This window comes from Carlito syrichta, unplaced genomic scaffold (assembly GCF_000164805.1).
Source record: "Carlito syrichta isolate Samal-C Ts95f unplaced genomic scaffold, Tarsius_syrichta-2.0.1 Scaffold289796, whole genome shotgun sequence".
Taxonomy (NCBI): domain Eukaryota; kingdom Metazoa; phylum Chordata; class Mammalia; order Primates; family Tarsiidae; genus Carlito; species Carlito syrichta.
Window position 1 is genome coordinate 189350 of NW_007233892.1, and position 16496 is coordinate 205845.

At 35.3% G+C, this 16496-nt stretch overlaps 1 protein-coding gene across 4 annotated transcripts in view; it reads left to right on the forward strand.

The window, feature by feature from the left end:
* SLIT2 (slit guidance ligand 2) overlaps positions 1–16496 on the forward strand; it is a 387750-nt gene that overhangs the window by 13084 nt on the left and 358170 nt on the right. For all 4 annotated transcript variants that reach the window (XM_008054352.2, XM_021710555.1, XM_021710556.1 and 1 more), the window contains exon 4: positions 4480–4551. In XM_008054352.2, coding sequence (XP_008052543.1) covers positions 4480–4551 — 72 coding nt within the window. The remainder of the gene's footprint in view (positions 1–4479; positions 4552–16496) is intronic.

Consider the following 16496-nt stretch of genomic DNA (forward strand, 5'->3'; position numbering starts at 1 on the left):
ACTATTATCTTTGAGCTGATAAGAAATTTTCTGTGACATTACAAATTAGGCTAATTTTTCTCCAGCTTTAATTAGTAATTGTTATGCATTTGTATAGTCTTTAAGATCATCCTAGATTTAAAAAGTATGTTCAGGCTGGGTTCTGTAGCTCAAGTCTGTAATCTCAGCACTTTGGGAAGCCGAGGCAAGTGGATTGCCTAAGCTCAGGGGTTCGAGGCCAACCTGGGCAACTTGGTGAGACCTCATCTCTACAATTAAAAAAAAAAAAGCCAAGCATGATAGCACGTGTCTGTAGTTCTAGCCACCTGGAATGCTGAGGCAGAAGGATCTCCTTAGCCCAGCAGGTCGAGGCTGTGGTGGCCACGAGCATGCCACTGCACTCCAGCCTAGACGACAGAGTGAGACTTTAACTCAAGAAAAAAAGTGTTCTTTAGTTTAAGGATATAATTTTTGATTGGAGTACAAGAATTTCTCTTTTTGCACTCTTCTTTTATTGAATATTTTGGAATATTCACTTTTTATTTTAATATTTATCTGACCATTTAACCTTGGTATTGATGGGAGAGATAATAGAAGAACAGAAGTCAAAGTATCTTGATACTCTTTTAAAGAAAAAAAGGAAATTTTTTTCTATTTTTTCTTTGCATACTACAAGATCACTTACTGTTACCTGTTGTTTTTGTGTGATACTACCTTGTCTTATGCTCAACATAGAAATGTGTCATGAATCCCCCTACTGGGAATATACCCTGAAGAACTCAAATCACTCTATCAAAAAGATACCTGCACACGAATGTTGATCGCAATAGCAAGAACCTGGAGCGAATTGTTCACAGTAGCAAGAACCTGGAACCAACCATGCTGTCCATCAAAAGAGGACTGGATTAAAAAAATGTGATACATATACACAATGGAATACTATGCAGCCATAAAAAAGAACAAAATCATGAATTTTGCAGCAACCTGGATGGACTAGAGTCTATAATACTGAGTGATCTCTCACAGAAACAAAGATCTGAGTATCACATGTTCTCACTCAGATAGTGGACCTTGAACAACTACCATAATACTATAAAAAAAGGATTAACAGTGGTGAGAAACTCTGGGGTGGTAGGGAGGGGAAGGGAGGTGGGACTAATGGTAGTCAATATCTGTCTGAGGATGGGGAGACACCCCTTATTAACAAGGGTGCCTAGACGATGCACATTTGTATACCTAACCCTTAAGTGTACCCCACAATTTTATAATAAAAATATGTTTTTAAAAAAAGAAATGTATCATGGTTGGTTTAGTCATATTGAGGTGAAGGTGGCAAAAAAGTAAGACTATAATGATAAAATACTTAAATTCAGAGAAAAATTCATTATATGTATTTTATTTTTTCTCAACTTTAGACATTTTGAGTAGGTGTTTAAAACTGAACTGAACATAGAGCTAGATTGTAAACAACAAAACTCTTATTTTCAGGTGATTAGTTTATATATATTTAAGAAATGGACTGTATAATACTGTGTTTCCCAAGGAAAAATAGGTGAAAAGGAAAGTTTCAGCATTACATAATTTTGAATTATTGTTTAGGGATGCTTTCTACTGTTTTCTTTTCTTTCTTTTTGAGAGGAATGATTCAGAGGGTATTTTCTAGTGTTACACGACCTGAGTTCAAGTCCTAGCATTATGTCTTGAGCTATGTGCCTCTCTCCAAGACAGCAATAGAATTGTACCTATTCTTGGGGGTATTGTGAACCGTGGACATGATAACTCTTGTGAACTTCTCAGAACATCACATAGTAAGCTAAATATGGTTTGGCTATTGTGGAGTGGCTTAAGAACCACGGAAAATAAGAAAATGATGGTGATAATTAAGAAAAAGACATGATTTGCACCCGATCAGAAATATTTACTTTCTCACAACATGTGAAATTATACTGATATCAGCTCATTCAGAGGAAAGCTGGCAACAGCTAGCAGTTATGTATATTGTGAATTTATTTACATCATTGGATTCTTTCTGACTTCTAAATGATATTAGAAATATATGGGGGTAGGGGAAGGAGGGCAGAGAGGTTGTTGAAAGGAGCGCAGGACACTGTTGTCTGGAGCACATGAAAGCAGTTTTGATAGTGGGGCTTTGGTTAGCTGGAGAGTGGCATAAAATCTAAGATAGGTGCCTCAGGGAGAATGCCTGAAGAAAGTTGGCCTAATATAAAATGCACATGGTAGGGCCTTGCTGAACTCTATTAAAATACAAAGAGAACATTGTGTTCTCTTTGAGCATTTCCTAAGAACCTACTAAGTGCAAGGGTAGATTAGGGAATGTTGAATGAGAGCAGTTTGCTCTCTTTGCCCTTTGATGACATTCAAAACTTACTAAGTGCCAGGGAAGAGAGGAGGGAATACAAAATTTTTGTCTCATACTTGAAGAGCTCACAGTCTAGTGGGAAAGAGACCAGTACATGAATAAATGTAGTACAGCGTAAGGGACTCTTACTTATCAAATGCCTTGGGGATACAGCCAAGGGAGGCACTAACTTTGTGTAGGAGACTCAGGTGAAGTTTCACAAAGGATGTAAAAAAGCACCTTTTAGAGAAAAGGGAAAGCACTTTATACAGAGATCTGCCTCTGTGGGGCCTATGGGCTTTTGGCGCATGCTTGCTTTGGCTGGAGAATCACTGATGAGGTTTGTTAATCCAGTGCTTTGGATCACATCATGAAAGCCCATCTCTGCTGTTTTAAAAATTGGGATTGACTCTTTAGACAATGAAGATCTTTCCAAGAGTGAGTGCTTTCCTAGAAAAAATTCTGATCATCACTACTGCAAACTTCTTTAATCTATTTTTAGAGACAAATGTAACAAAGTAATAATCTGTGTTTTATTGAACTTGTATAATGGTGCATTCTGGAACTACTCCTTTCTCAGAATCGTGCCTGATAGAGAACACATATAAAAGTCATTGGTTTCACTTTAAATTTAACCTTGTTATGGGCTTTATTCATAAAAGTTAGTGTACGTGGGCAGTAAATTCACCCTTTCATCATTTGCTTCTTACTTGTCTTGGCATACTTTTTTCTTAGTATACATTTTATTAAGGGCTGAGAACATTTCTGTAGATGACCAGCTTCTTAAAAATGTGAGTTCACGTAACAAAAGTTATGGTTGCCATCATTGCCTCATGGCATTTTAGAAAGTTGAGAAGTTCACCTGGCAGCTTCTCACATTAAACAGGATTTTTAAAAAATTACATCCTTTGCAGGATAAAAATATATACCCTCTGCTTGAAAATATGTGGGATAAGGAGTCAAGAGTTTCCATTTCTTAATATATTAAATTATCAGAAATGTCTTCCGTATAATACACTTTCTTGGAAATTACAATTGCTGATCCCATTTCTGCATCTGACGACTAAATAAGTATAATTCTGCTTCCACCTGTTGATCATTTTAGTATGTCAAGATGGGTATACCTTTTTTTTCCTGTCCCCTTAACATATAGCTTTAAGACTTAAGAAATACGTCTGGTTTCATCAATGTGACATCCATTTCAGGACCTCTTCTGTTCTGGAGCTAAGCAACTTGTAACTCACTTGTGTGCAATTGGTAGTAGCTTTTCACTATTTCATTAAAATTTGGGAAAAGCAGAGACGTAGATAATTATTTTTAATTAAATGTTAAATTGTACACTTTAAACAGATGGGTTTGGAATTTCAGTACATCAGAGACAGAATTTACTCACTCTTTATTTAGCAGGTATAGGTAGCCTGAAAGCTTAATTACCCAGCATCAGGGCTTAAATTGAATTAGAATTTCAATCAAATTCTTTTCTAAAACATTAAAAACATTCCAATATCAGTTAAACATTTTAAAACATTGTTTAAACAGTTTTAACACCACTATTAGTTATAACACTGAGTCTTAAATGCAGTTAAGGGTTGGGAGCTGTGGGTTGAGGTTTGATCTCTGGGTTGGTTTTCTTCTGATTTTGCCTATGGGACAAATCATGCCGATAATTTCTCACACTTTATTTTTCCAACTAAATGAAAAGTTAACACAATTGAAATTTCTACCTCCCCACAATACCTTGACTGAAGATGTAGGCCATTTGGGACAGTATATGAATTATTTTAAGACACCATTTACTGTGGTATTTCTGCTGAATATTGAAGTTGCCCAACTTAGGCTCTGAAGTCTGAGTCACGAAATCCTTTAGCATTGTGTATATTCTGGTTGACTGATGTTTCATTGGATTCGAGTTTAGAGTTTAGGCCCCAGTAATCATCATCTGAGTAAGCATGATGGAAAATAGCTTTCAAGAGTCATGTAACAAAAGGTGTAACCATTCTTTGATTTGCAATGCTTGAATTCTCTTGAATGTCATTTCATTATTTCCTTAAATACAGGATGAGGCATGACACTACCAAATCACAGTCTCATTGTTGGGTATTTTCTATGTAACATAAGCTTTGTTTTTGTTTTCTCAAAAGGCGTTTAAACAGAAACCACCTTCAGCTGTTTCCTGAGTTGCTGTTTCTTGGGACTTCGAAACTATACAGGCTGTAAGTAGACACAAATAGTTATTGTTGCTTTGGGTAGTACCTTGTGCTTTATTAAATGTTTTGGATCTGTTTCCTTGTGTTTTCCTGGAATCTGATCACCGCTAGATTAATGGATTAGAAGTTTGTCCTTTTTTTTTTTCTTCTTATGATTGATTTTCCAGTGGTTCCAGTTGTTTTACTTAGTTAACATTCAGTGGTTTATGTATGTGTTACTGTAATTCTATTCTTCTTCTGGCCATGTGATGATGGCAAGATTTACCTACTTTTTAATGGGAAGTTTTGATTAAGTTCTGAAGGGAAAAATTGCTACCGTGCTTCCTTTTAAGAGGAAATTGGCAGTGTTTTCTTGTAAAGTTAAGGTTTTTAATGTCAGTTTTTTTGGTATTGTGTCTGTACTCAAATAGTAGTGTTTATTAGTCTGAAAATATTATTATAAGGTATTTAAAGAGGTCTGTAAATTTCCCCTTAAATGTTTCTTTTAAAGCCAGAATTTCAAACTCTGCAATATGAATGACTGCAAGGCAAGGTTTTCATATCAAATACGTCATAAACTGTTAAAGGAAGTAGTTCTTTAAAGGAGCATAATATGAGTATTAGGGAGAATCAATTTTTCCTCCCTGGAATGCTTGTTCGCTGACCTAATGTGTAATAGTGAAAACACATTTTTGAAAGCTTTTAAAATTAGATTTTCAGCCATATGAGTGATTTTGTGCAGATGGGAGATAAGCTACAAAGTGTTGGAAAAATAAATAGCCATGATTATTGATGTTCTTGCATGTTTTGAAGAAACTGCTAGGATATTTAAAATAAATTGCTCAGAGTAACCCCCACCTGGATAGTGGGGAAGTCCCATATGGTAGTGTTTGTAGTGAAAGTGAGCATATTGCCTTTTTCAGAACTTGACTTTGTAGCCTACTAGTTCAATATTGTTGTTATCAATTCCAGAAGTAGGAGGCCTGTCCTCCTATACCCCTCACCCCCACGTAGCCAGGATCTTTGTTAGAGTTCTCTTGATACTTTAACTCACTATAGGAAGGACTTCCCATGTGACATGCCAGATATCCTCTCTAGAGTCTGACTTTTTTACTATGTTCCTATAAAAATAGCCAAAGTCACCTAGCAATCTTTCTCCTCTTCTTTTTGTTCTCTGCTGCCTAATTAGACCAATTTAAGTAATTTTTTAAAAAATTAAATAAACACTGGGAATGTCTTTTTAGCAACATTTATCTAGGAACTATTTTTACTAAGGAAATAGGATGTAGATGGCTATAATGATTCGATATATGCATGTCAGTAGATAATTTTATCTAAATATTTTTTGCTTAGTTTCTAAAAGAGCCACGGCATGGGTCTTAATAATGTTTCACTTTCTGCTTTAATTATTGGTGACTGAGAAGATTTTGAAAGAATTTACTTCAAGGCTGGCATACAATGAGCACTGTTAAATGTTTCTAGTAGTGTGCATATAAAAACAATACACAGCTGTCTAGGGAATTCTGTTTTCTAAGCACTGCAAAAATATAATTTAAATGGAATGATTGTTATCTGGGATTAAAATTATTAAGCCAAAAAAGGGAAAATTTAGGAAGTAACGTCAACATTATTTCTGAGAAGCAAGAATATTTGATGTTTAGTCTAAAAGTACTTGGGTAAATTTCCCCAGGACCCTACAGGTCATTTAATGCATTGCAGAATTCTCCATCAGCAAATTTGACATTTTGCCCTCTTGGACAATATCGCATAGTGGATCAAGATATTTTATTTTTGCTTTGCTATGATTTTACAACTTTATGCAGCTGCTATATGAAGAAGAAAGGTTTGAAATCCTTAAGAAGTGAATTAAAGAAACAAAGCCCATAAAACTACTAGGTAATGTTTTCTAATTAATTAAAGGCGTGTGAAAAAATGAGAAATGGGAAACTAGAAAATGTGTTCAGAATTTTTTTTGTGTCTCTTTGACTCGAATGATTTGTGCTGGGGAGTAATAGAATCTAAAGTTATATTTTTTAGGTGGAACTAGTTACAAGAGGGATGTGAATATTTTAATATTCCTGAATTTATCGCTTCATGATTTAGTACTTAATATTGACAACATGTTCTTGGTTACATGGGATTTGACACCGGATACAGGCACAGAAACCTAGACATGTAATTTTTACCTGCATCTTCAAGTCAGGAATCTTTTTGTTAAGGAACTGTTGCCTATCTAAATTACACTTAGGTGTAACAGTAATATATCTCTTGATAGGATATGTTATTAGCTGCATGTGACCACATTTTAATGATGATTACTAATTAAACAACCACTACTCAAATTATATAATAAACAAAGGCACAAAAGCTTGTGAAGCTGATTATAGTCTAGGGTAATTCTAGAACCAAGGGTGCAGGTTAAAATTTTCTTCATATGATATAAGTACCTAGCAACTCTCCTGAAACAAATATTTGAGCTTATGGAAAAATGTGCTCAAACCCATATGTAAAAGTATCCTTTAAAATATTCATTTTAAAACAAACTTTATTTCACAAAAGATACAAATAACAGAACAAAGGATCTGGAATTTTTGACAAATAATAGGGAGAACTATTGGAACAAGGAAAATAATTGATGGTTAATATATATATGTGTGTGTGTGTACGTACACACACACAAGGAGGGATGCAAAAACACCTGGAATTTATTTAGAAAAAATTGTGTATTTACTCTCACTTGTTTAAACTTAAGTCACCTTCGAGGTACTCTCCATCTGTTGCAGTACACCTATTGAAATGCTATTTTCACTGCTCAGATCAGTCATTTGATATCGTCAATTTTGATCCCTTTTAGTACTTTTGCCATTTTTGGTTTCATCTCTTCCACATTGGCAAAATATTTCACTCTGAAGATTTTTTCATCCAGGGAAACAAAAAAAATGTTGCTTGGGGTGAGATTAAATGAATAGGGAAGGTAGGGCATTTTTGGTCAAAAACTACTGAATGCTCAGTGACATGTAGGCAGATTTTTTTTTTTTTTTTGTAAATCATCCATCATGAAATGGGCAAACTTGTTGAAAGAATCTCCAAAAAGTAATTCCCTGAAGCTGAACGCAGCCTGTCAACAAAGCTAGCTGGTACACTGATGCTAATGTATTCCTAGAACACTTACCTAGTGGGGGAAATCAGTACTACAAGGGGCCCACTTTCCCAAAAACAATTCTGGGTTTTTTTGGGTCCCCTTCTTATATAAAATGATAAAGTGAACCATCATTGCCTTACTGTAGTAGAGACATACATCGTTAGTACTCGCAAAAGAAACAAATCTAGGATTTATTTTTGCTTTATCAATTGTCACATGGTGCTAATCAATACCTCAATTTATTTTTTTATGCCTTATTGTACCTTTTACCCAGACATAGTACTACATTTTCTGTGATATATCACCAGTGAAAAAGTTTACTGGTTAAATATATAGTTTATGCACCCAAGTTTGATCTTTAGCACTGTTTGCTTGAATTCCAGCTAATCTGATGTGCTGAACATTATGTTGGTTTTCTTTGAGTTTGTGTAATAAATAATCACCATTTGACTCGTGGTTGAAAATGAGATGCCAGGGGAAGAAGCATATGTGCTTTGTGCAGGCTCTAAATGCAATATAAAAGAAAAAAGGGTTATATGAATTATGATTCGACACGGTTGGTTGCTACTCGCAGCCAAATATGCTTTTCCTTTGCTGTCTGCTCCAATTTCTCTTTGGAAGGGTTGAGAGAGCACTACATGCTCAGGTCAAGATGTTTGCTCAGAAATAGTAGTACAGTTGCAGCTGTGTTTGCTGGAGCAGGAGACTAGTTTAAATAGCATTACCATTTATCCAGTCCATTAACAGAACTCTGTAAAATAATACCAACTCTGCGTAAACTACAGGACAGTGTAATAAAATTACAAGCACTTGTTGACAGATGGAAAGTGTAAGTAAAGGGAAAGCAAAAGAAGGGGCCATAGGTTGGAGGTTAAAAATGACAGCACGCAGTTTTATTAACTTGTACAAAGACTCTGTCTTCCCCTTTGTTCCTCCTCTAAAACCAAAGTTGCATTTTTACTAATAACCTAAGAGTGGAGAAAAATTATTTTTAAAGAAATCTGAAGTTGGTTAACTGAAAGAGATTGCTGTGAGTTTTGAAATGATTGATCATGATTGGTTAAAATGTATGTACCAAATACAAATCTTCCTGATAAATGGAATCTTAAAAAGTCTTAGGAGTAAGTGAATCACACTTTCTGACTTGAGTTTGCAGCTACTAATCCGGCCTCATTAGAGAGGAATTTCATTGGTAGTACTGCGGTTATACATTTGGTTATAAATATTTGTTTTGCGGTTTTCAGTTTATTTCTTTGAGTATTATTATATTTACCCAGACTTTTAACATAAGCTTAAGTATCCAAAGCACTTTGTAGAAACTCATTTTTCACTTGTATCTACAGAACCAAACTAAATAAACAAAAATAACTGCATATGTCTCAGTGACTCATTTTTTTTTTTTTTTTTTTACTTCTTTGAATAAAAACTTTATATTTCTGGCTCACAAGTGGCATTTATTATTCCCCAGTGGGTTTTGGAGCTGCTAAATTATCTAACATTATAAATAGTATTTTTTAAAACTAGGGACTTTTTTATGGCTTAGTGAATACTTACCTGAGACAAATAGATTTTGACTCCTTAATTTGATTGGTCAGTTCATAATTTACCTGCTGTCAGATAGGCCTCAGATTCTCAAAATTGCTTTTGTTAACTATAATAATTGAGACTTTTTATGGAAGGAAACTTAATTTTTTTATTAAGGTAAAATTAATTTGCTAAGCACAGCAAATATGCAATTAAGCTGTCTTTATTTTCACTTGCTCCACTCCCATAGAAGGAACCTTAGTTTTTGTTTCTTTAATAGTTATGAGTAACACATGCTCATCATAAAAAGGTTTAGGCAATTCAGAAAAATAGAAAAGAAGTAAAGAAATATTTATTATCTTACCACTGACATATACTCACCATTATACCTGTCAATTATTACTGTCTTAGCTTTCATTTTATCATAATGCATACAAATGTTGGTTATACATGTAATATAAAAACTTTTCTTAATATTAAAAACATTTAAAAAATTGACCTTTAGAAGATCTCAGTAAGTGTTTGATGTATTGAATTAAATCTCCGTTAGGTTCAGGGTTTGTAACCTGAATGAGCAAATAGTATCTCTGGGACAGCATTATGAATACTGGAGAGCCAAATTAAATTTAAAGGATAACTTGGCTAATTAATGTTTGATCCCCTTAGGTTTTCTAAGCATGAAGTGTTTCACTAGATCCAGCTCAGTCAAATAGATCTGTTTTTCACCTAAGCAAAATATACCTTCGTTTAATATAATGTTATACTTATATAAAACTAATCCCCAAATTCTTAAATGTCAATTTAATCTGATAGGATTCTTGTAGTCAAGCATGAAAGCAGAAGGCTACAGTGGAACCCATGTAAAAATTACTCTTGAATTAATTTCTGCCAGCTTTGATTAACGTGTGGACGACCAGAAGTGTCAGGTGCCATAGTTCCTGCCTTCATTTTACTATTGGCCTGTTTGGCCCCTGCCACAATAAATCCAACGACGGTTGTGCAGGAATTGCAGGTTACAGTTGCTACGGTAACTGTAGTGTGGCCAGATCGACATCATTACTCATCTTGTATGCTGCCATGAGAGCTACTGCAGATTTCTGATGCTGAGACTCCCAAAGAGCTTCGTGTGTTAAGATCAAAAGTTCTGTGCAAGTGCGTGTCTGTGTTCTAATATGATATAAAGAAATGCTATTCGTGTTATATACTGATGCTTGGCTAAGGGGAACAGATTGACTTTTGAAAGCAAAGAATCAATGAGAGAGAAAACTTTCAGTGACTAAGACACCAAGTCTTTTATTAACTAAGTAACTTTATTAATTACGTACTATTATTGGGCCAGGAAACTGTTTTTGCCACTTAAAAGATAGCGATATGTGAAGACTATATGCTTTAAAAAGACTGTCATCTGCTGGGCGCAGTGGCTCAGCCTGTTGTCAGCACTTTGGGAGGCCAAGGCGAGAGAATTGCCTGAGCCCGGCGATGTGAGATCAGCCTGGGCAACTTGGTGCGACCTTGTCTCTACAATAAATAAAAAAACAAGCCAGGTGTGGTGACACACGCCTGTAGTTCCAGCTACTTGGAATGCTGAGGTGGAAGAATTGCCTAAGTCCAGCAGTTGGAGGCTGCGGTGAGCATGTCACTGCACATGCTCAGCCTGGGTGATGGTGAGACTCCAACTCAAAAAAAAAAAAAAAAAAGATTATCATGATATAAACCAGTGGTTTGCTTTCAAGTAGGTAGACAAAAGACTTGATATATGGGTATCTGAACATACTTCAGAATAGCCATTACTACTCAACAGGGAAAAAAAAGTGCAAACTACTGAGCAGGACCTACTTTTGCTTTTATTTTAAAAATCAACATGTAATCCTATGATTTAAAGGTTTTAAGTTCAATGAAGATTAAGATTGTATTTGAGATTTTGCCAGACTTGGTGTTGATAGTTTTTACTTCAAAGGGATTACTAGTAGAAGACTTGTTGCTGAAGAAAGCCAAAAATTGGCAGGTTTTGGCAGTTGCCTATCCAGAGTAGACTCTTTGGTGAAATCCACACCACAGTTGATAGCATAGGAAGTGTAATGCATGAAGATCTTTTCCACTCAACTGTACTTAGTCAGATGGTTGCTTTCTCGAATATAAATGTTTCTGTCCACACCACCAAGTACTTGTGGTCTGCCAACTTGAATTTAGAGAATATTGTGTTCTGGGAAGAAAAACTGGCGTAATATGTAGCCCCATATAATATGTAGTATTTGTGGGCTAAACCCTTGCTAACATTTGACACATAATATGTAAATTAAAGCCTGAAGAGTTCATTGAGAATGATCTTTAGAGTGACTGAGAGTTCATTGAGAGTGATCAGATACATGAATTTAAGTCTACAACTTTCATGTCAAAAAATATATAATTGTATACACATCATCAGGTACTATTTTAAAATTTGGACTGAAAATCATGAAGTTGCCACTGCAGTCACAAGATTATAACTTGGAGACTGACGTTTGCATAAATATTATTTCTAGGAATAAGTGTTGATAGGGTTTTAGTTATATTTAAGTTATTTTAATGTACTCACATATTTACATTGTGTTTTAAGACACCGAAATCAATTTAATTTATATCATAAGGAAGGTGGCATAAAATGATGGTGTTTCAATGCTTGTTCAAATATTTGCGGTTCTGTTATTTTTGATAGTCAGTTAACACCTCTGAAGTCAAGTTTTCTTATCTGTAGCATGGGAATGGTTATACTCTTTACCTTTCGGGGATATCGTGGTAAAATTTAGCTTCTGTATTCAAAAGAACATGGTCAATTTTCAAGTATGATAGAAATTATATTTGCATGATTATCATTCTCACAAAGTCTTGCAAATGAGATGAAAATAACAGTCACTCAGATGTCCTTGCAACTTGCCCTCGGTCAGCAAAGTTCCTCATTCTATTGCACTAGCCTCTTTTATTTATCCTCAGTGTAATAACACATAAATATGCATAGTCACATTAATTTTTTTTACCACTACAAATTGACATAAAATGTGCATTTGTACCATCTTATTTCTCTTTACTTCGCCACAGAAGGTACATTATAGCCAGGATATTCTTAATGAGAGCTCTTCACGCTCTCTCAGTTGATGATTCATGTAGATTTAAAATTCATATATAAAATAAATTAGGGATAGAAACAAAGAGACTGTGACTCAGGAACTATTTATGCTAGTCTGTATATTTAGATTGCTGGTTTAATGATGTGTTTTTCTGAATAACAAATGAAGGAAAAATACAAATGTTAGAAAATGCTGAGTAAACTCTTTAAACAATAGAAAACAGTTCTGCAAGTTGCTCAGAAGATTTACATATGTTGCTAAAACAACCCACTTTTCCTAATGAATAATATTTCATTATTTTAAAGTGATATAAGATTTGTACTATATAAATATGATTTTAAGCTGGGCTCGGTGGCTCAGCCTATGATCCCGCGCCTTTGGGAGACTGAGGTGAGTGGATTGCCTGAGCCTGCGGGTTCGAGACCCGCCTGGGCAACTTGGCGAGAACTCATCTCCACAATAAATCAAAAAATTCAGCCGGGTGTGGTAGCACATGCCTGTAATTCCGGCTACTTGGAAGGTTGAGGCGGAAGGATCGCCGGAGCCCAGCAGGTCAAGGCTGCGGTGGCCGGGAGCGGCCACTGCACTCCAGTCTGGGCGACAGAGTGAGACTCCAACTCAAAAAAAAAAAAAAACAAAAAACAACAACAACAAAAAAATGATTTTATCTATGTGTCGCTGTCATCTTTGTAGAAACTGCATGTGTGATTTCAAGTGCATTTTTAGACTGCAGATTATGTTGAAATCCATCACAAATTGCAAATTGAATTTTAGCACTTTAAGTTTAAACAGTTTTACATAATGAAATAAGCCTGAACTAGAAGTCATTTTTGTTTTGTTTTATTTTGTTGTCATAATCCTAGCACTTCTTATAAGCACCTAGCATTACAGTTAGATGAATGCAGTGTATGTCCCCTTTTACTTGTTTCCCATACTGAGTTAAGTACCATCACAGAATTATTTATAGAGAGCAAACCTTAAAATATTTGATAAATTGTGATATAAAAAAAAGTTTGGACAACATTTAAAAAAGAAACAAAATCCTAGAAAAGGAAGCAATGAAAAGTAAAAAAATCTTGTCCATGGCAGCACCCATGATGGAGGGTACAACACAGAGGTGTGAAGTGTTATGAAGAGAACATCTGTGCCTCTTCAGACATTACACAAAGGAAAGATTACAGCTAAAGATGGTAACTTGATTTAAGTGTTAAAAAACAAAACAAAACAAAAACTTAGAGGAGAAATAAACAAGTCTGAAAACAGAATAGCTTTGCCTCATCATGATAGGTTTCTTCTACTAGTGAAAGATTAACGCTTGAAGTATGTGAATAGCTGAGAACAGCACAGAGAAAGGTTGATTGCTTCCCCTCCGACAGTTCCAATTGATTGAAAAAAGCCTAATTTAAAGTTCTGTTTGTTCTATGTCTTAAACCATCAGAATTCTCTTTTAGGACCAGAGGAATGCTCTGGAGGAGAAAGAATCCAAGGATAAAAAGTCATTGCAAGCCAACAATTGTTCCTAATCCTCACAAAATGCTGGAGAAATTAAATTTATTCTTTATTGCTCAAAGTGTTACCTAGGTCACTGGGCGATGGGAAAATTGAACTGGAAGTCGAATAGGCGCGAGCTTTGTTTTGTGTCTAGATGCTTAACCTTAGACACGACAAGGCATCTTAGGGTGTTGTGGGAACTTGGTTCTGAGCATTAACACCAAGACTTTTATTACCCTGGATTTATAATAGGCTGAGCTGTCAGGAGATGAAAATGTTGTGTTTACATTTCAGTGTTAAATGATCATTTAATTAACACCTAAGGAAAAAAAAAACTTGTGAAATTCTTAGCAGCTTTTATGGTTGGTTTCCTGGGAAGTTTTAATATCCAAGTTTCATTGAGATTTTTTTTTTTTGGTAAGTAGGCACACAAAAGACAATATAAACTTTCTAAGGAAGACAAAACAGTTTAACCTTGACCCTTTTCCCCCTAATATAATAATTTAAATTACATTTAAATTCTGGTATGCTTGTTTAAAATTTCCTAACTAATATATTGAAATATATCTTAATTGAACACTTTTCATTTATGTAAGTTTTTAATATATGTTATTTAATTTATTTTGAAAGTGCCTGCTGTAATGCCTTTGAAATTACTAATTAATCTTAAAACTTTACCTCTGTACTTACATTTTTTAAAGACTAGCTCAATGTAGGTATTTCTAGGCAAACTAATTCTATGAGAAAAAGTTACATTATTTTATAATTATTGATTTGGATTTAGTTACCATCAAGATGAAAGAGGTTTATATATAGGTAATAGACAAGAATGGTGCCATTAATATGAAAATTCAAATTTACTTCATTAAAAACTGAAAGATTAGATGTCATAAAGTACCTTTATTCTTATTCTTTTATGGGAATGTTAACTAAAAGGTAATGGCCTTGAGGCAAAGTGATAACATTTGGAGAATATAACACACACTGTCATGAGCAGCTTCATACTTAGTAACACTTTAAAGAAATATTTTGAACAGTATTATTAGCATTTATATCTTTGTCCTCTCATTTTATCTGGATATGAAACTTCATATTAACATTTATGACATGTTTTAAAAAGAAATTACCAAGTTACTGGCTACTGATGTAACATCTCTAATTTTTCTACAAATGAACATACCTTTATGATGTAGCTTTTCTAAGTACAATGTTTACTCATACTGAATAACGCTTAACGCTTGTTATTTTTTTAAGTTTAAATCTAAATGCCTTAGGATAAAACCCACTTTCTGTATTATTCATGGTAAAAGATAAGGGGGATTGAATGTTATTAAAATCTCTTCATAAAAAGCCCTGCTTGGAACCAAGAATTATATTCTCACTTGCAAAACACTGCTGAGCCTTATGTGGGCACTTTGGATGATTATTTTTTTTTTGAGTTGGAGTCTCACCCGTCACCCAGACTGGAGTGCAGTGGCCGCTCCCGGTCACCGCAGCCTTGACCTGCTGGGCTCCGGCGATCCTTCCGCCTCAGCTGTCCAGTAGCTGGAACTACAGGCATGCGTTATCACGCCCGGCAAATTTTTGATTTATTGTAGAGATGAGGTCTCGCCAAGTTGCCCAGGCAGGTCTCGAACCCACAGCTCAGGCAATCCGCTCACCTCAGCCTCCCAAAGTGCAGTATTACAGACTGAGCCACCGAGCCCGACTTGGATGATGTTTTTATGCTATTCTTATTTCTATCAAGTTTCAGCTTTTCTGAAAAACTTTCCTCAGTCTTTCAAGACAAATTGGATCTTTTTCTTCCCAAAGCATTTTGTCTACCCAGCCAGTAATTTTTCTAGTCACAGAAATCCCCACAAGTGGGAATATCACTTTAAATTTTATTTGTTTGATATAAAGATCCACCTTTTGGTGGAGACATTTAGCAAGCAAAGAAAAAAAAATGCCCAGCAGTTTAAAAGCACGAAAGAGAAACACAGGAGTAAGAAAACTGGGTTTTTGTATATACTGGATATCTAGTTATTCTAAATCAAAGGCCCCCAAACCCCCAGGCCGCAAAGGACAGGTACTGATCTGTGTCCTGTAAGGAATGGCGCTGCACAGTTGGAAAGGGACGGCTGTCAGATTAGCATTTGATTCTCATGGGACCCAGACCCTATTGTGAACTGCATATGTGAGGGATCTAGGATGTGTGCTCCTTATGAGACTCTAATGTCTGATGACCCCCCTACCCACTTATTGTCTGTGGAAAAATTGTCTTCCATGAAATCGGTACCTGATGCCAAAAAGTTTGGGAACTGCTATTCTAAATGATATAGTTTATTAGTCGGTATTCCAAGCCAACAGATGAGGGATGTGTGTGTGTGTGTGTGTGTGTGTGTGTGTTGGGGAGTTGTGAAGTGGGCATACTGAATGCTCAAGAAACATAAAGAATATGTATTTAGAGTAATTGTAGGAAATTTCATTTAACATAGATACATGTGTGGTTTTTATACTAAGAAAGTCAATGCTAGGCTTTTATATTGAGAAAGTCAACGTTACAATTTTATACACCAGCTACTTGAAATCTCTGCCCCAAAACTAAAAGGAAGGACTCCAGTAATTCAAAATATAATCCCCAAGCTAACCTTTTAAAAAACAGGGATAACCCTGTAATCCTGCGCTTTGGGAGGCTGAGGTGAGTGGATTGCCTGAGCCCGCAGGTTCGA